This window comes from Grammomys surdaster, unplaced genomic scaffold (assembly GCF_004785775.1).
Source record: "Grammomys surdaster isolate TR1022 unplaced genomic scaffold, NIH_TR_1.0 209, whole genome shotgun sequence".
Taxonomy (NCBI): domain Eukaryota; kingdom Metazoa; phylum Chordata; class Mammalia; order Rodentia; family Muridae; genus Grammomys; species Grammomys surdaster.
In genome coordinates this window covers 1,448,960-1,468,221 of record NW_021604654.1, presented here as the reverse complement: position 1 = coordinate 1,468,221, position 19,262 = coordinate 1,448,960, and the positions used below count along the sequence as shown (strand labels likewise).

At 54.3% G+C, this 19,262-nt stretch overlaps 1 protein-coding gene across 6 annotated transcripts; it reads left to right on the top strand.

Moving 5' to 3' along the window:
* The first annotated feature begins 399 nt into the window (after positions 1–399).
* Positions 400–17,545, top strand: Pwwp3a (PWWP domain containing 3A, DNA repair factor). Of its 6 annotated transcripts, none has more exons than XM_028771727.1 (14): positions 400–427; positions 2,016–2,127; positions 2,661–2,746; positions 3,690–3,760; positions 5,756–6,586; positions 7,780–7,911; positions 9,920–9,990; positions 11,986–12,062; positions 12,695–12,755; positions 13,807–13,882; positions 14,254–14,304; positions 14,638–15,074; positions 15,478–15,566; positions 17,067–17,545. In XM_028771727.1, exons 2-14 carry the CDS (start codon positions 2,071–2,073, stop codon positions 17,122–17,124), a joined length of 2,097 nt encoding a protein of 698 aa, XP_028627560.1. In that variant the 5' UTR covers positions 400–427; positions 2,016–2,070; the 3' UTR covers positions 17,125–17,545. The 6 variants fall into 6 exon arrangements, with proteins under 6 accessions (XP_028627560.1, XP_028627556.1, XP_028627558.1 ...); XM_028771723.1 differs by having other exon boundaries at positions 7,762–7,911; XM_028771725.1 differs by lacking the exon at positions 400–427 and having other exon boundaries at positions 613–2,127.
* The last annotated feature ends 1,717 nt before the right edge of the window (positions 17,546–19,262 follow it).

The window sequence follows — 19,262 nt, the reverse complement described above, 5'->3', positions numbered from 1 at the left end:
AGGCGGGAAGCCGACTGCGAGGCCCGCTCTAGCCCTCAGAAACCGCCATAGGCTGTGGGAAAACTGGGGCGTGGACTATGGGCTGAGGCGTGGCCTAGTGAGACCGCAGTGGGGACCAAGACGTGAGATCCATCTTCTTATTGGCCAGCAGCGGGGGGTGGGGCTTGGAGCGGGCTTCGGGGTCTACTCTGCCTCGGGCCCAGGGGGAGCCCTCGCTGAGCGCTCCACAAGTTGGGCAGGAGGGAAGGCGGTGGAGGGCGGGACCGGTGGGCTGAGGCGTGGCCCACAAGAGGTCGCGCGCTCTTGTGGGGCGGGGCCGAGGCGCAGGTACGCGGCCCCCATTGGGCGGTGGTGTGGGCGGGGCTCGGCGTCGCTGTGAGGCAGGCCCCGCCCCCAGCCCGCGGGGATCTGCGCGGCGGCGGAGGCGGTGAGCGCGCGGGCTTGCGGCGGCGGTTGGCGGGCGGGCTTCCGCCGTTGGGACCGCCGCGGCCTGGTCGCTCAGGCTCGGACGCCGCGTCAGGCGGGCTGGGGGCGGGTGAGCCCGCTGCGGCCTTGGGAGGGCCGGGCGGGGCGCAGGCGGAGAGCCTGGGGAAGGGCGGCGGCTGGGCCAGACCCGCTGGGCCGCGTCTGGTTCTGCGCAGGGCCCACGTGCGGCCGAGGCCCTTGGGGCTGAGAACCTCTAGTTTCCTGCTGCGAACCCTATATTTCTGACCTGAATCTCCTTCTCTGCAGCCTGAGCCCCCGTCCCTGCTGAGAGCCTCGTATTTCCGGCCTGATCCCTATCTTCTGCAGCCCGAACCCCGTTTTTCCTTATACCTTATACCTCTCTACTGCAACCCGAGCCTGAGTTTCCTACCTTATCCCCCCTCTTTGCAGCCTGAACCCGTGTCCCTGCTGAAACATCGAGTTTCCTGCTGGAAGCCCCGTATTAACCCGATACCCCGACCTCTGCAATATCAACCCAACATTTTCCCACTCTGCAGCCTGAATCTGTGTCCTTGCTGAAAATTCTGAATTTCCTGCCTTATTTCTTACCTTTGGATCCCCTCTCTGCAATCTAAGCCCCCAATTTGCTGCTCAAACCTTATCCCTGTTGTGGACCCCGAGTTTCATGTCAGAAATGCAGTCTCTATGGCTCACACTCCCTGCAGCCTGACCTCCCATTCATTGCTGTAAACCCCGTATTTCCTTCTGAATTCAAGTTTCTGCAGCCTGAATCTCAGTTCCTGTGTAAACCCCATCTTTGCTTCCTGAACTTCCCCACATCTGTGGGCATGATTCCTGCTTTAATCCCCACCTCTTCTACCTGACTCCTTCCTGAACCTCCTCCCTTGCAGTGTACCCCATATTTGCTGCCTAAACCCCAGTCCCTGCTACCTGAACTCCCATAACTGCTGCAGAGTCCGCCTTGCCTCCTGAAACCCCACCCTGCTTTAGTGAGGTCCCACCCTTGCTGGGAACCCTGTTCCCCCAACTCTGGAAATCCTCTCCTTCTGTGAACCCTTCTACCACATCAACTGCTGGTCTCTTTCCTTCTTGTCCCTGCTGTCCTTCCTGCTGCTTTGGTCCCCTTCCCCCATCTTTCCATTTCTGTCCACAGCCCTGGCTGCTTCTGCCAGAGGTGTCATGTCCATGTGAGTCTTGCATCTGCCCCTGTCCTTCCAGGGAATGGGGTAGCCTCGTATGTGGAGTGTCTTGTGTGCTGCAGCCACCCTTTAGGCCTGAGGCAGGGAAGGTTGTGAGCTTTGCTTGTTCCAAACCCACGCTGCTGCTGTGTGTGCCCTGTCAGAATAGTCTGCGTGCAACCTTGAGGAGGGAGTCTGTTGAGTTTTATTTACAGAAAACAAGGCATTTCCTCAAATTCCAGGGCCCTGCACTTGACTATCACTTGGCTTTTTGCCCAGCGTCTCAAGGCCAGGCTCTGAATTGACCTGTGTCCTAGAAGCTGTATGTGAGGCTAGCCTCTGCCCTCACTCAATGCAAGCAGCACCTTTCTGAAGCACATTTTGTTGCAGGGACCTTTGGCATCAGTCAAGGCCTGTAGCACCGAGAGCCCAGACACTCTGAGTCATGACGGATGCCAAGTATGTCCTTTGCCGATGGGAGAAGCGATTGTGGCCTGCGAAGGTGACAGCCCTTATTCTCTTAATTTGGGGAATTAGAAATGACTTTTGGTGACAATAAAGTCTTTATCAGGCTCTGCTCCCTTAGAGCACTCTGAATGCTTGGCCCCCGGATCTGCTGGCACGAGGCCCAGGCTCCCTCTACTCCTTGGCGTTTTGGTCTGGTACTTAGGAGGTCCTATATCCAGAATTGTCTTTAATTGTTTTTCACACTAAGGGAAAAAAAAAAAAACACCTAAAAAAAAAAAAAGAGCTATAAAAAGACTCAGAAGGCAGTGACCACAGGGAGCACAGGGAGTGCCTCGCCAGGAGCCCCATACAGGGGATAACTGTGGTATTTGGGTTCTTCTAGCAAGCGAGTGTGAGCAGTTCCTGCCCTATCCTGGGAAGGCCGTGGGCTCGGCCCTGCTGTGGCCGAGTGAGGATCTCAGGCTTCTGTTATGTCTGTGGCTACTGCCCGGGAGTGGCTCGATGCTGTCTGTTCTTCCACCACCATAACAAGAGTTGTTTTTTTTATTTTTCTTTCTTTACACTTAGGTTTTGGCCAGAACTGAAACTTCAGCAAAAAACAAGAGAAAAAAGGAATTCTTTCTAGATGTCCAAATCCTGTCGCTAAAGGAAAAGTGAGTATGGTTTGTTTGTTTTCCCTTAATACTATCTTCCCCTTCTGTCTGAGGTTTCTGATACGCTTCTCACAAAAGAAAGAGAAGCCTGCTTCTTCGGGGTTATGAATTCTCTGCTTCCCTGTTTCCTCGCTAAGTATCTTGTGGGGAGGACAATAGATTTTATTGTTGAAGGTCTTACTACATGAGGTGCAGAGGATCTGTAGGGAGTGGGGTCTCAAGGGAAGAAGATAGCAATTATTCCCAGGGGTCCATCCTGGGGTCTCCGCTCCCACCATGGACTTGTTTCTGATCCTCTTGTGCCAGGCCCACTGCTCCACTAAGAATTTTTCATACTGAAAGGCAGATGGGCGGCAGGACTCTGTTCTGCACCTGGTGACCCTTCATGGGTCACCAGCAAGGACGATGTGGGTGTGGGCCTGTGTGCGGTCCTTCCTTCTGAAGAATCCACTGCTTTTCTCCTGGGTCCCTCGTAGCCCACTCCTTCCTGCCACTGTCTTCAGAGCCCGCCACCACAAGAGAGTCCCCAGTTTCCCACTCTCCCTGCGGCAGGGAAGGTAATTGAATACTTGAGTTTAAAAGGAAAGCAAGTCCTTTTAAACTGAAACGTGCCTGCTGAGCTGTAAACAGCTCTTGGTGACATTTGCGGCTACTAAGAAACCTAACACAGGAGTTATTTGTGCAGTTGAAAGTCGGATTTGCCTCATGAAAGTCCCAATTTGAATTTATTTTTACTCTTAACTCCAGCCGACCTTTCCTTTCTTAAAAGAGGGGCAGAAATGGGCAAGAGGGAGCTCCCACCTGGACAGGCTGTACCCGTTCCTTGGAACATCTCTGCTCCTGTCCTTCCTTCCTGGTGACTTTGGAGGAGTGGAAGGTTGAGAGGGACATTGGACAGTCGGGTTACGGGCTGCTGGCGCTAACCAGCTCATTGTCGTCACAGGATCCAGGTGAAGAGCTCAGCAGTGGAGGCGCTGCAGAAGTCGCACATTGAGAGCATTGCCGCCCTCCTGGGTAAGAGCTCCAGCCAGACCACCAAGATGCTGCCCCACAGCCACAGGCTGGTTCTTCTCATGCGCTGTCACAGGGAGCCTCACAGAAGGGAAACCTGCATTTGCTTGCTTCCCCTCCCTTTTTAAGGCAGGATCTCATGTAGCCTAAGTTGGTCTTGAGAGCACTGTGTAGCTGACCCTGAACTCCTTCCTGCTCCGAGGGTGCTAGGACAGCCCAGGGCCTCGTGCATCTGCTTGGCAAAGCTCTCTCACCACTGTCCTCTCATGTATGTGGGTCTGTGTTTGAGCAGTGCTGGGGATGAAGGCAACCACTGAGCTGCATTGTTGCTTCTACATATTGTGTGTGTGTTTCTTTGCTTTGAGTGGGAGTCTCACACTGCAACCCAGGCAGGCTGGGGAGTGACAGCAGTCTTCCTGTTTGAGCCTGGGGCAGGGGTCACATGGTCTCCATGCCTGGGCTCTAGCTGGGCCCTCCACACCCCAACTAACAGCCCCAAAGACTTCCTGCCCCAAACCAGATCTCTAGATGGCGGGAACACCCTAGTGCCTTATATTGGGCGTGGAGGACAGGAGAAGATGTGTCCTGAACCCCAGAAGTCACAGTGTGGGGATGGAAATGGCTGAGGCTCAGGGTCAGGAATGACAGGAGGTCTGAGTGAGTGCGAGAGTCTTGCCCTGGCTGGCCCACACCACAGACACTCCCTCTGCATCCTCGCTAGTAAGTAACAGGCTGGGGCTGCTGCCTGTGACAACGGGAGCTCTGCTCAAGGGTCCCTGGGACCACAGTGTGCATGCATAACGTATGGACAGACATGCATACATTCTGTACAGAAATGCATACATGCAGAATATACAGACACGTATACATAACATACATATACACATGCAGACATCCATGCATGTATACATAACATGCAGACATGTGCATGTATACTTAAATACATACACCCGTGCAGACATAACACAGACGTGCATGCCTACATATATAATACATGCATGTATATATAACAAACAGATGTGCGTGTGTACTCAGACATACACCCGTGCAGACAAAACAGACACACGCATGCAGTATATACATACGTAATATACATAATACACATACATTGCCGATTATAAAGAGCCCAGGGAGCAAGGACAGAGGTCAGGTTCTGTGCTGCTGCCTCTGTGTCATCTGCAGGTGCTCTGGGTGAGTCATGGCGGTTGAGACTTGGCTTCCTTTGTCTGTAGGGCCTCAGTTCAGCACTTGCCACCATTTCCTTTTGTGGCTGAGCTAGACTTCTTGTGCGCCCGCTCCAGACCTGGCACAGGAATATGTGACGAGGGTTCTGGATTCCTACGGTCACCACCCAGCAGAGGCTGGCCTTAGCAGCTTCTTTCCTTAGAGTGAGTCACAGCAGCAAAGACAGGCCCAGCCCAGGGGAAGCAAGGACTTCTTCCTCCCCAGGGGTCTGAGGCTGCACCAGCAGCAGCAGGCTGTGGGCAGCAGCAGGCTGTGCTGACCGCCTTGCTTATTGTGTATGGGCATCCTTGTGCAGGCCTGAGGGTTGGAGGCTGCCTGCTTCTGAGTTAGTATTTGTTAAGCAGTTGCCAAGTGTGAGTCTGATAGAGAAAGGTGGTGTGCCTAGCAAGTGTGAAGCCGTCCCCACTATCCCATTCAGATAAAGAGCGCTGCTTGCCTGAGACATCCAGATATGCAATGGTGCTCTAGGATGTGGAGGGACTTAGCATTTAGCCAGTTAGGCTGAGCCCAGTCTGGGTCTGTTATCTTAAGTCATCTCACCCAGAGCACCTGCGGATGACACAGAGGCAGCAGCACGGAACCTGACCTCTGTCCTTGCTCCCCTGTGCCCTGAGTGAGTGTACAGCCGTCTGTCCTTTAGCTTTGTCTACTCATCTGGGGATGGAGATGTTACTCAGTCTGTTGCTCCATGGCTGTGATCGGGAGCCCTAGGCACCCAAGTGGAGCCCTCACTGCATAGCTTTGTCCCCACAGCCTCTCAGAGTGAAGTTCTGGCTACTCCACTGGAGGAGCTGACTTACCGACGCTCCCTGCGCGTGGCCCTGGATGTCTTGAATGAGAGGACCAGTTTGAATCCTGAAAGTCATCCAATAGAAGATGGAACCACACTGTCTCAGAAGGAGAAGCCAGATGCAGATGTGGCCTTGCAGGTCTCCAGTGCTCCTTGTCCATCATTCTTCAGTGAAGATGGCCAAGCTGCGGCAGCCCAGTGCGCATCTAGGAAGAGGTCAGAGTGCAGTCCAAAAAGCCTGTCGCTGTTGTCTGTGTCTGAAGAAGATCTCAGGTGCAAAGTGGGCCCCAAGACAGACCTCTCAGAGAATGGAGCCCGAGGAGCTGAAGTGGCTGCCCCCACTGGAGAAGATGATGATTCTGGGTCTCAGCTAGATCACAGGCAGGAAAGCACAACCAAAAAGAGACAGAGGAATTTGGGAGACAGACCTACCCGGCGTCGAAGAACAGAGTCTGGCCTTTCCAAGGGAGAAAGTGTCACAGAGAGTGAGGGACAGGCAAGCAGCTGTATGGCCCTAGCTTCACCTAGGCTGCCCTCCCAAACCTGGGATGGCGAGCCCTGTGCCGGGGTCAAAGGCGCTGAGTGGGTCGAGTCATTGGGCAGCGTCGGGCTGCTCCTGGCCCCTGAGAGAAGCAGACGACTCCCCACAAAGAGGCCACGCTTGAATGGAGGCCAGAACCCACCCACCAGGCAGCTGGGGACTAGAACTGTGGGGACAGCACCCTCCCCTAGGAGCTGTTCTGGGGCGGCCATGACACCGTGCCATCCTGGAGACAGTGGCAAACCAGAGGAAGGTAACCATGGGCTGGGACGCCTGCTGGGGGGGTTCTGAGGTGCACCATGGGTATGGTGTTTGCATGTAAAAGGCATAGTGTCCCCAGGTCTGCCCATCTTCCCTGAGGTATAGTGACTTTCTCTCCTCCCAGATAGTTCTGTCTTTGTGTCTGAGTAGAGTGGGAGCCAGGCAGGGCTGGAGAGGCAGCTGGTGACCCAGGCAGGGCTCCCTGCTAAGCACAGCTCTGTTCTTCTTGCTCACTGCAGAGTTAACAGCATGCTCCCAGGAAGCGAGAGGATTAGGAGGCCCCCTGTCAGGAGCTGCCAGGAAGTCACACTGAGACTTGTGTGTGTGTGTGTGTGTGTGTTTGTGTGTATGTGTGTTTGTGTGTATGTGTGTGTGTGTGTGTCTGCAGCTCCAGGTTAGTCCCTCTAAACCTGTTGACCCATTGAGCTCTGGCAGGAGGATTCAGAAGTTGGGTGCATGGTCTGGTGGATGTGAGACCCAGTGAGACCCTTGACAGGACTGTCCTCTGACCTGCGATGGCCTGCAGGGAGTAGCTGGGGACAGGCTGTCTGTGGCCTTGTTTGTAGTCACTTTTTGGTTCTGGGGCCCATTGTCCGTATTCTCTGTATGGCCCTGTCAGGCAGGGGGTCCTGGAGTCTGCACTGTTCTTGGTGTCTCTGTGTATATTTCTTCAGTGCCCTTGCCTGGTAAGAGCAAGACCCTTTGTTTCTCCCTAGTACCAGGACTGAGACAGTAAAGGAGGAGGGCTATCAAGACAGCCCTGTAGGTGACGATAGCCACCAGGCCTGGTGACCTGAGTCTGATCCCTAGAACCTATAGGGTGGAGAGAACTGATTCCAAGTTCTGATCTCCATATGTGTGCTCTAGTGCACATGTGTGCACACATATACCTGTATAAACGTACATTCACGCACATGCACACATGTGCAGGCACATACACACAAGACTCACACAAGCATGCATAATACATGCATACACACATACGTGCAGACAATGCACACAAGCATACACAAACACAAAAACATGGAGAAATTTTTTAAAGAAAGACAAACCCAATTCAGGCCACAGGGCGCACCCTTGTTGAGTTCTCTCATCCGGCTCTGTCCTTTGTCATGACGACCCTTTGTCCCTAGCCCTCTGCAGGGTGAAGTGGTAGCCATCAAGTAGTGTCCCCTGTCTCAGCAGATCCTGTGTCCTCAGAAGACTCCTCAGGGTTAAAGTCCATCCACTCCCTGCTGGAGGAGGAGGAGGAAGAAGAGGAAGAAGAGGAGGAGGAGGAAGAGGAGGAGGAACCACCCCGTATCCTTCTGTACCGTGGTAAGAGGCTGTTGCACTTGAACAGTGGGTAAGGGGTCCATCCTGTGCAGTACCCCATAAATCCTGCTGGTTGTTTGGTGCTGGTAGAGTTTTTTGTTGTTTCTAGACAGAGTCTCACTGTGTACTTCTAATTAGCCTGGAATTTGCTGTGTAGACCAGGCTGGCTTCTAACTCAGCAATCTGTCTGCCTCTGCTTCCAGAGTGCTGGGATGAAAGTCCAGTGCCTCCATACCTGGTGCTGTTTCAGTTTCTATGCTCTGACCCAAGACTTGTCCAGAGCCTTGTGTCCTTCTGTCTAATGGAGGCCGAGGACTTGGGAGAGGTAACCAGCCCTGCACAGAGGCCAGCATTGGCTCTGTCCCCTATCCACGCACTGCGTAAAGATGGAGGCCCTTTTGTCCTTGATTTACCAGTGGTCCAGGGGTTCATGGCTGTCCAGGGAACTGTAGGTTCTCCTTAAAGGTACTACATACATGATGCAGTGTGCAGCCGAGAATGACGTGTGAGTCGGGGCTCACTGACAGCACAGTGGTACAGCTCAGCCACAGGGGAACCCAAGGACTGTCCCTTAGCCAGCTGCACATTGAGGTAGGGCACATCGAGGCCAAGGATGTGGCCTAGGTGATGTGGGGCAGACTGAGGGGACTGCAGAGTGTTAGGGTTCTTAGTGAGTGCCAGCCCGGCTCCATCCCCATCTTACCTCCTTTCCCTTCTTTGAGAGCATGAGTTCCCAGGCTAAGTGCTCTCTGAGTACCCCTGGCTAAGTCCCACCGAGTACTCTGGACTAAGTCCCGCTGAGTATCTAGACTGTTAGAAGGGCCTGGGTGCTGATGTGAGCTGTACCTTGTAAGTCCTCAGCATTTGGGTCAGATCTGAAGACCAGCTCTGCCTGGCTGCAGAGGGACCACAGCCTCCTGACCTCAGGGTCTCCATCTTTCTGTGGCAGGCTTTAGCTGACGGCCTCACTCACCTACCAGCTCAAGACAATCGGGAGGTCCCTGTCAGGGTGTCTGAGGTGCTTGGTGCTCTCTTGAGTGGGCTGTCACCTTCCTAAGAGCCTTGTCACCTCCTCCCCAAGTGCCTCCCAGCCCTGGGGAGCCGTTACGGGTCTCAGTTACGGGTCTCATGGCAGGAGGCATGGCGGTATCCCATCTCTTTACTCATTTTCCTGATAAAGCTTTAACAGTCTACACCAGTCACTCATCCTGAGATTCTTGGCAAGTAGAAAATGTTAAATTTTATGCAGAAAGCTAGGTGGAGGCAGAGGGATCCCTACAAATTGAAGGCCGGTTTGGGCTACGTAATAAGATCCTGCCTTAAAAATAAATAACAGGCAGGGCTGTGGCCTGTGGTAGAGAGCTTGTCTAGCACTGACAAGACCCTGGGTTCCCTTCGATTTCGGCATCCCGTAATTTGATCCCAGCACTTGGGAGTCAGAGCTGTGCGGATCTCTGCGTTGCAGGCCAGTCTTGTGTAAATAGAGAGACACTGTCTGAAACTGCAGCAAAGAATAGTGTTTCCTCCCCTAAGAATGTATGTTTTCTGCATTTGTGGCCTCTGTTTCTCAGATTCTTTGAACTTGCTGTTCCTGGACAGGACAGTGTGTTCTGTGAGCCTCGTGATGATATAATGTGCATTTTGGTGTGGCACTGCACCGGGCAGGAGCCTCTCCTGGCGTGGATGCCGGCTTCTGAGTGTTTGCTTTTGGAGGACACTAGACTGAGAGGTGGGGCTTGAGATGCAACTCCTCCATCCCACTCCTTCTGGCTTCGTCTCTTGTCACAGGGCACTGGACACACACTCATGGCCTCTTGACCCACAGTGGGCACTGAGACGCCATTCTGTGCGTCTGTCCACCGTGCGTCTGGGGTCCTGGGCAGATGAGGTTAGAGTTGTGTGTAAGCAGCGCAGTGCTGAGTATGAGCGTCACTGTCCTCCTGTCTGTACTGTACTTGTGTGAGGCAGATTTGACTCATCCTGGGTTTTTCCCCCTTTCTTTTAATTGTAGAACCACGATCATTTGAAGTAGGAATGCTGGTCTGGCTTAAATACCAAAAATACCCATTCTGGCCAGCCGTGGTAAGTGCACCTGCCGCCTGCTGTGGGCAGGTCCCTCCTCCTCAGGCCAGTTCTGCTCCAGCAGCTAGTTTGGTAGCTCTGCTAATGCTGGAAGGTTCGGGTGCTAATGACTCAGCCTTGAGTACAGAGCCCCTCAGCAGCAGGGCCTGGTCATTTGATGAGTGTCGTTTCACATGGCATTCTGGGTGAGATTCATGCCCAGCTGCCTCAGGGATTCTGAGCAGTGTGCTGCTAAGCTTTTGAGTGAAGGTACCAAGCCGCCTCCTTCTCAACCCCTGAACGTAGGTCCTGTGACAGCTGTGGCCATGGTGGTGCCGGCGGGCGGGCGGGCGGGCACACTCATCCCTGCACACAGAAGGCTGAGGCAGGGAGATGAGGAGATTGTTAGCGGCCAGCCAGGGCTACATGAGAGCTGTCTCCAAATGTCTCTCAGTTGCACCGAAGGTCTGTCCTGTGGCCTGTGAGTCTGCCCCAAGGGCAGTCCCTTAGCTGCATGTTCCCAGCGTTGTGACTATTGTGAGGGCTTCTCTAGGTGGAGACACTGCGTTCCCAGTCATCTCCTCTGGGCCTGTCCCCACTCCTCTATCACAGATGCTGTCCGCACAGCTAGGTTATTTAGTGGATTTATGTCTTGTCTGTGATTTTTTGTTTTTGTTTTTTTGTTTTTTGTTTTGTTGTTGTTGTTTTTTGTTTTTTTGGTTTTTCAAGACAGGGTTTCTCTGTATAGCCCTGGCTGTCCTGGAACTCACTCTGTAGACCAGGCTGGCCTGGAACTCAGAAGTCCACCACCTGCCTCCCAAGTGCTGGGATTAAAGGTGTGCCTCCCATCACCCTCTTGTCAGCATTCTTTAAAGGTGGAGACCAGGGCCTGGAACATTCTGGCCCTAGATGGGTGCTGTGCCACCAGTTAAGTTTTGTCAAGTGGTGCAGGTGTTTAATTCTAGAATGTTGGCTGTGTGTGGTGCCACGGGCCTGTCAACCCAGCACTGGGAAGTAAGGCAGAAAGAAGGATGGCGAGTTCAATACCATTCCAAAAGAGGAACAGAGCAGAGGGACAGAGACAGAAGACCTGGGGTAAAAGCAGACAGAATGTTAGCAGCTTGCTAAGTGCTGAGGGAAGCTGGCTCAGGGATACTGGGTGGCCTCCCTCAGCCCCGTCCTCGCCTTTCTGGTGTGTTTTCTCACGATCGCTTGTCTCCAGTGTGTCCATGGGGCTGATAGGTTACTGGTCCGACAGTCTCCAGGCACAGGGTTAGACCCGAGGGTTGGTGTCTTGGGGACCATCTGTCCTGCTGAGGAAGAGGCTTGTCAGGCTCACTGCTTCATGGCCCCGTGGTGGACTGGGTCAGCCGCATACCGTGGATTCCGTGTTTTTTTTAGTGCCCACCTCTGAATAGATTCCATTCAGCCCAGAGGCAGTTACCTGGTATTTAGGCAGGGAGGCACAGGCAGAGACAGGACTGGTTACAGAGAGACCAAGATAGGAGCTTGGTGTGGTGGCATACACCTGTCATCATCAGCCACACAGAGTTGAAGGCCAGCCTGGGCTATGGGAGACTCTTGGGTCTGCTCTGTGAGTCTCTGGCTGTGTTAGAATGAGGGCCTGAGTTTAGCTCTCAGAGCCCACAGAAAGCCAGACTATAGTGTGCCTGCGTTCTGGGAAGATGGAGGCAGACACAGCAGGACCCTCTAGACCCTGTGTCTGAAATGTGTCGTTGCACTAACAAAGGCCTCATTTCAAGTCAGGTCACGGTGATACCTGTGACTTCCACATGCACCCCTGCACATATGCACATACAAGGATTTAAGGCCAAGACCCAAAGGGAGAATTGTGGATTCTACCTCATAATACCACAGAGCCGTGGGAAGCAGTGGGGTCACACACATTCCACCCCAACACTAGGGTGGTAAGGCCCAGTCCTAGAGAGGGCCTTGGAGGTGGGGAGCTCCCACTCTGCCTCTTGTTCATGCTGCGGTGTCCCCATCTGCCCACAGGTCAAGAGCGTCCGGCGGAGAGACAGGAAGGCCAGCGTGCTCTTCATTGAGGGCAACATGAACCCCAAGGGCCGAGGGTTAGTGATGTTATAGTTCGGGTATGGGCAGGAGTGGGAGACCGTGGTGGTGCCCCTGACTGGAGCTGCCGACACGGTCCAGAGTCCACAGGGTCACTTTGTGTCTCAGCCAGATAGCTAGAACCAGCAGCCAAGACCTGCTGTCCCTGCATGCTGCACCAGAGCAGAGCTTCAGCAGAGCATGGTTCTGAGTGAACTGGATCTGGCCAGTTTGGCTAAGGGTCCTCACCCACATCAGCAACACATGTGAGCTGGCCACAGTGGCCTCAGAGCCCCCTCAGGTACCTTCCAGAAGGTGACCTTGGGCACCTGTGTGTACCCAGGGTGGCTGGTTGGAGTAGGGACCTGGGCTCCCAATGCTATGGAGGTGCTACAGCCTAGAGCAGGGTTAAGTCTCAGAGAGGGGCTGGGCAGCGGTGGCGTATGCCTTTAATCCTAGCACTTGGGAGGCAGAGACAGGCGGATTTCTGAGTTTGAGGCCAGCCTGGTCTACAGAGTGGGTTCCAGGACAGCCAGGGCTACACAGAGAAACCCTGTCTCGAAAAACCAAAAAACAAAACAAAACAAAAGTCTCAGGGTACCTCTCCTGGGTTGAGGCCACCTGTGCTCACCTTGGCCTCTGCTCTGTCAAGAATTACCGTGTCTCTGCGACGGCTCAAGCACTTTGACTGCAAGGAAAAGCACGCACTGCTGGTAGGTGGTGGCCTGTTGGCACTGGGAGCTTTGCTTTGGGGGTACTTGTGTGTGTATGTGAGTGTGTGTGTGTGTGCACATATGCACAGATGTGAAGGTGGGTGTGTCCAAGGCACCCCTGTGGAGGTTGGAGGACAGCCTCTGGTCTCAGCTCTTTCCCCTTGATTGAGACCCCATGTACCCTAGGCTGGCCCTTGAACTTCTGAGGAGTCTCCCCTATCTGAATCCTGTCTCACCCTAGAAGTGCTGGACCGTTCCTGCATTACCACATCTGATTTTATGTGATTCTGGGGATTTGAACTTGTTTTCCTGAATAACTTTGTCACACTGGCCAGGAAAAATTATTTTGTTTTATTGACTCAAACCAAAACACCAGATTGTGGGGTGACAGTGTACCCTGTGCAGTTGGGTGCCGTGGCTCCTGCATGCAGCCGCCGTGGTCAGAGTCTCTGAGAGGCAGTCTTGAGCAACACTGAGGCGATGGCAGAGACTGCTTGCTGTAGACGCACACAGAACGGTCTTGTCATGCATCAGTCAGTAACAAGTGCCAGCTTGAGGGTCTGACTCGCTTCCAGAACCCACCGTGGTCCAGCCCTGGGAAACAGACGAGAGGACCCCAGTGCTCTCTGGCCAGCCACGGTCAGGGAGAGACTGTCCAACAAACAGTGGCTCGTGATCAGGGAAGGTGCCGTGTCAGCCTCTGGCCTCCATGAGTGTGAGCACATACACAAGTGTGGGTGTGGGACACAGCAGCCCCAACGTGACTTGGGGAGATAGAGGGTGGCTAGAAGCTGAGTTAGGAGGATTAGGAATTGAAGAGCCAGCCTTGGTACTTACAGAGCCTGGTCTACATGAGACCCTGTCTGAAAAAGACTAAAAAGGTCAATTGTTAGTTCAATGGCTTCCTGAAGCCTGAATGAACCAGACCTCAGTGGAGTCACTGAGAGCACAGCCACACAGCACCCACTTAACGCCTGGGAGCCCAGGAAACTAAAGCTGAGTGCCTGTAGGGTTGACGCAGTCAACTCATACCCGGCTTGTGGCTTTGTAGGACAGAGCCAAGGAGGACTTTGCCCAGGCCATCGGCTGGTGTGTCTCGCTTATCACCGACTACCGTGTGCGGCTGGGTATGTGGGCTGCACCCCAGGGAGTGGGTGGGGTGAGGTGGGGAGGTGCCATGTCATTGGTACCTGTTGAGGGCAGGATAAGAGGGGTCAAGACAGATGTGCTTGTGGCCTTCCATCCCCTCATGGCCTGGCTAACTTGTAACGGTGCTGTCTGTAGAAGGTAGGAGCAGGCACAGCCTCCTGATTGAAGGCCTGTGGTGACCCTGGTGTTACCTGAACCCTGGCATCGCCTTCCTGGGGTGGGGGACAGACTTGCACCCCTAGACCTGCCGCAGGGTAAAGCACAAACCGGAAGGCTCCTGGCCGGGAGTCCAGAGCAACGGGCAGGAGAGCTCAGGTCTGAGCGCAGCCTTCTCTTGTGCCCTCCACAGGCTGTGGCTCCTTCGCTGGGTCTTTCTTGGAGTATTACGCTGCTGATATCAGTAAGTATAAGTGTGGAATTCAATATGGGGTCTGCCTTTGGTCCCCTGCTGTCCTTGGAACATGGACTGAAGTGTCGTGTCCGTCCTCTGTAGAGCTCTGTGACCTCAGTCGCCGTCATGCCCTGCATCCTTGTCAGCTGGGCAGCTGTGTGCTGAGGGCATCTAAGGAATGCTGCCTTCACACTGGGACACTGAGCTCACACCCTCAGCGGGTCTCAGAAGAGTCTCCTCGTGTGCATGGGAGCTTGGGAGAAGGGGTCGGGGAAGGGAGCCTGAGGTCGGCTCTGGAATGTGAGGACATCCATCAGCTGTGAACTTGTGCTCCTCTTGCAGGCTACCCTGTGCGCAAGTCTATCCAACAGGACGTCCTGGGGACCAGGTTTCCTCAACTGGGCAAGGGCGACACTGAGGAGCCTATAAGGGACAGCCAGCTGGGACAGTGGCGGCCATGCAGGAAGGTGCTGCCTGACCGCTCGAGGGCTGCACGGGATAGAGCCAACCAGAAGCTGGTGGAGTACATTGTGAAGGCCAAGGGTGCAGAGGGCCACCTCCGGGCGATCTTGCACAGCCGCAAGCCCTCACGCTGGCTGAAGACATTCCTGACTTCCAATCAGTACGTGACATGCATGGAGACATACCTGGAGGATGAGGCGCAGCTGGATGAGGTGGTGGAGTACCTGCAGGGCGTCTGCCGAGACATGGATGGCGAGGTGCCGGCACGTGGCAGTGGAGACCGCATCCGCTTCATCCTGGATGTGCTGCTGCCTGAGGTGGGTGCCCCAGATCCCCATGCTCAGCACCAGCAGGGCCTTGGACTATGTCCCTGCTCAGGGCTCCAGGAAGAAGCTGCCCACCTGTACCCTGTCCGTCACTGTGTTGCTGTGGGTGGGACATGCTCCCATAAGTTGGAAAATAAAACAGTGTTAGGGTTGTGTGCTCATGGTGTCTCGAGCTGGCCTCAAACTGGAGACGCTCACACCGTGGCCTCCTGAGTACTCGGGACATTCTCATCCCCATACCTGACCCCTGTAATCACCGTACCTACTACCATGTGTAACTTTAAAACGGGGTGGTTTTGACCATGACCGGCTTGTGACCCAGGAATGGAGCCCACAGCCTCGCATGTGTCAGATCTGCTCACTGAGCCGTGGCCCGACCTCCGTTCCTCCACAGGCCATTATCTGTGCCATTTCTGCGGTGGAGGCGGTGGACTACAAGACAGCCGAGCAGAAGTACATCCGAGGCCCCACACTTAGCTACCGGTAGGTCCTCCCATGGCTGTGTGCTGGGCTGTGTCTCCTGTTGGGATGGGGCTGCCAGGCTGCTGTCCACAGATGGTTCAGGTGCTGTAGCTGGGCCTTCTCTCCAGGCAAGGACTGGACAAAGGCCTGGGTCTCCAGGCCGTGTTCCTCTATAGGCCAGGCTGGCTGCAAGCCAGGACCCTAGGGCAGGGCCAAAGCCGCCTCCACAGTCTTGGCCCTGTCGAGTGCCCTGTAATCTCCTGTGAGGAGCATTGTGGCGTCTGCCCCGCCTGCTCCCGCATGGCTGACGGAGAGCACAGAGCTAGATTAAGAGGCAGTGTAGCCATCAGTGGGGCGGCAGGTTGAAGCTGCCTCTCCTAAGAAGTGTGGCCCCAGAGCCTCTAATCCACCTCTGGGCACGCTGCCAGACTTCAGTGGGAGGCAGGCAGGGCAGGGCAGGGCAGTGACAGGCGGAGAATGCCACGGCAGTCACAGATGGGGTCTCCATCCAGAGCCAGGTGCATTGTCTCTAAAATAAGTTGGCATCGCCATACTAAGTACACAAGTACAGTGTTCTCATCCCAGCACTTGTGCGGGGAGGAGGAGCCTGTCTACACTGGAGGAGCTGTCTCAGGAAAGTGCTTGGTGCTGCCGACCGGCCCCAGGCCTGGAGTGAGAGCCTGGCAATGGTTGCATGTGCTGATGCCAGCCCTGGGAAGGTGGAGACAGGATGGCATTCTGGGCCCAGTGTCAGCACCCTAATCAGCAGAGACCAGGTTCAGAGTGGTTCCAGAGCCAAGATGGAGATGGAGAGCCATGCCTGATGTTCACTCTGTGGCCTCCATATTGTTCGTGTGTGTGTGTGTGTGTGTGTGTGTGTGTGTGTGTGTGTGTGTGTACGCGCGCACCGTGTCTAAAGATGTCAAAAGAGGGCTTTAGACCCCTGGAACTGAGTTACGGGTGGTTATTATGGAGACACCTTGCGGATGGGTGCTTAGGACTGAAATCAGGTCCTTGGCAAGATCAGCAGCTTGTCCTAGTCTCTGAGCCATTTGTCCAGGAGTAAATGTCATTGGGCAGAGTGAAGCAGGAGGACTGTTGTAAGAGCAAGGCTAGCCTGGGCTATGTGAGGCTTTGTCCCACACATAAAAAGTCAATGTGGGGCTGTGCCCAGTGGTCAGAGCACTTGTCTGCATGGAGCCCTGTTTTCCATCCCCAGGTCCCCTGAGAAAGTTTAAGACTGAGTACAATCAAACGTACTGGTGTGTCTTCTGCGTGCCCCATGCCATCGCCTTCACCTTCAGTCTGCAGCCCTCGCTGCTTCCGGACTGCAGTGTCCCCACTGGGTGCCAGCATTGTTGTCAGCTGCTCTGTGTGGCAGACCATCTTTCTTCATGGCCTGTTTTCTTTAATGGATAAATGAACACTGCTCAGCCTGCATCACTGTGCCAGTTGTTCTAGAGTTTCCAGTGCCCACTTGGCCCTGAAGTCTCACGGGCAGTCTCTTTTTTTTTCTTGAAGGGAGAAGGAAATCTTTGACAATGAACTCCTGGAGGAGAGGAACCGTCGCCGTCGCTGATGCCGAAGTCTCCACCTGGCCAGCACTGTGTCTATGGCCTGCTAGAGGCCTCTACAAGAATGTGCTAGAAGCAAGAGGCCTAGGAGTGTGCCGACTTGGTCTGTGCATGGGTTCTGCATCTTCAGCCCTGAGTCTAGGAGATCAGCTGCCACGACACACTAGAAGCCTGCTGGCATCTATGAACAGCTGCTTTCTGGAAGTTTCTGTGTGTGTGTGTGCGCGCGTGTGTGTATGCGTGTATGTTTGGTTTTATTTTTGAATTATTTTTGTTTATAAATGCATTTGGATGCACATGTGTCATGGTCATGGCAGTGTGGCTGCCGTGTGCATTTATGTCCGGTGTTGGAAAATCTGTGTTGGCCCTACAGATGTTTCTGGAAAGACTGGTCTGAACACACAGCTCCCAAAGCATTGACATGTTTCCTTGGCATTGTTTTATGTATTTCCTCTTTGGTTTCTGGAATCTTTTCTGCCACTTCTGTGTGGTGAGCAGGAGTTGGGGACCCTCATAGCAACAATCTCTGCAGGTGGGAGATATTAAGAAGGTGGGGACATGTTTGTTCACTGACCCTGTAGTCTTGCAAGGACAGGTAGGCCAGCTTCACTCAGCTGCCACCCCACACTCCCTGTCCCTGCACATCCAAGCTCTGAATCTACCCAGGGCTGCCACAAGCTTCTAGCCTGGCCCCACCACCCCACCAGGAAACCATTCTAGCCTGGCCCCTGCTCCCCTGAAACCTTGTGGGCTGAGGGTGGTGAGGATGACAGCAGGAAGAGGCAGCTTCCCACATGGCTGCCATACTGGGTGCCCAGTCTCAGGTTGCTGTGTGGATGCTCTGTCTTCCAGGACCGAGGGAGGAGCCACTGGCAGCAGTGGGCAGTCCTGAGCTGAGCTGTGCCAGCCAGCCACAAACCCATAGGGACACTCAGCCAGGTGTTTGGTTGCTGGATTTGGAACACATTGGTGTCCTTAACACTTGTGGCCCTCCCAGAATGAGATGGGGACCCGGGCCCAATGGGGATGACAGAGCATCACCCTAGACACCTGCATCTGACAGCACAGTGTCCCAGGATGGTACACACAGGTTGGGTGCAGGAGTGGCCTATCAAGATGGCACAGCAAGGTGACATGGTCTGCTGGCCTCCAGGCTCAAGCTTCTCTGCCATCTTTGTTGAAATTGGAGGTGGAACCCAGCAGGTCAGAGGCCTGGTTCAGGTTGCAGCTTGTCCTGCCACCCATAGGGACCACCTGTAGAAAGGACACTGGATTTGAGGTATTGGAATGTTGCTGTCGTGGCCTCTGGGCAGAATAACCAGAAGAGGCCTGGTGCTAGGAACTCGGATTCATTCCTGTTGCCACTGGGAAGTGGACCTGCCGTTGGTCCACGTACAGCTCTGATGGAGTGAGAGGCCTGTCAGAACTGCAAGGAGCCCTGCGCATGTTCCCCCTCAGTATCTACAGGCTTGTCTCATTGGGAGTCCTGCTGCTACCACCACACCCTGTGTGGTGGGCGTGTGGCAGACAGCACCTGGCTGTTCAGGGTCCCACACACTGACCATCCTGGAGACAGAAACAATGACCACAAATTCAGGGCCTGCAGCATCCTCACCCATGAGCACCTTAAACACCTTTTTGGTTTGGTTTGGTTTGGTTTGGTTTGGTTTGGTTTGGTTTTTCGAGACAGGGTTTCTCTGTGTAGCCCTGGCTGTCCTGGAACTCACTTTATAGACCAGGCTGGCCTCAAACTCAGAAATCTGCCTGCCTCTGCCTCCCAAGTGCTGGGATTAAAGGCGTACCACCACCGCCCGGCCACCTTAAAACACCCTTAAAAGCCCTGCATCCTGTGGGGGACGATGGCTTGTATTTCAGCTTGTCCGGAGGTCACATTTCTACAATTGGGGACTTACACTATGGGTTGTGATCTGGCTGCTTTGGAGGGGCCAAGATACCAGATATGAATCATTCACCCCTGGCTTGTCAGTGCCCACACCCTCTATGACTCATGTGCCCTGTGCTCAGGGCCTCAGACCTTGTGACACCACGTGGGTCATATTCAGGGCATCCGAGGCCCTATAGCTGATGACAGGTGCATCACTGGCCAGCCTGTATGACAGGATTGCCCCCAGTTGAAGTGGAC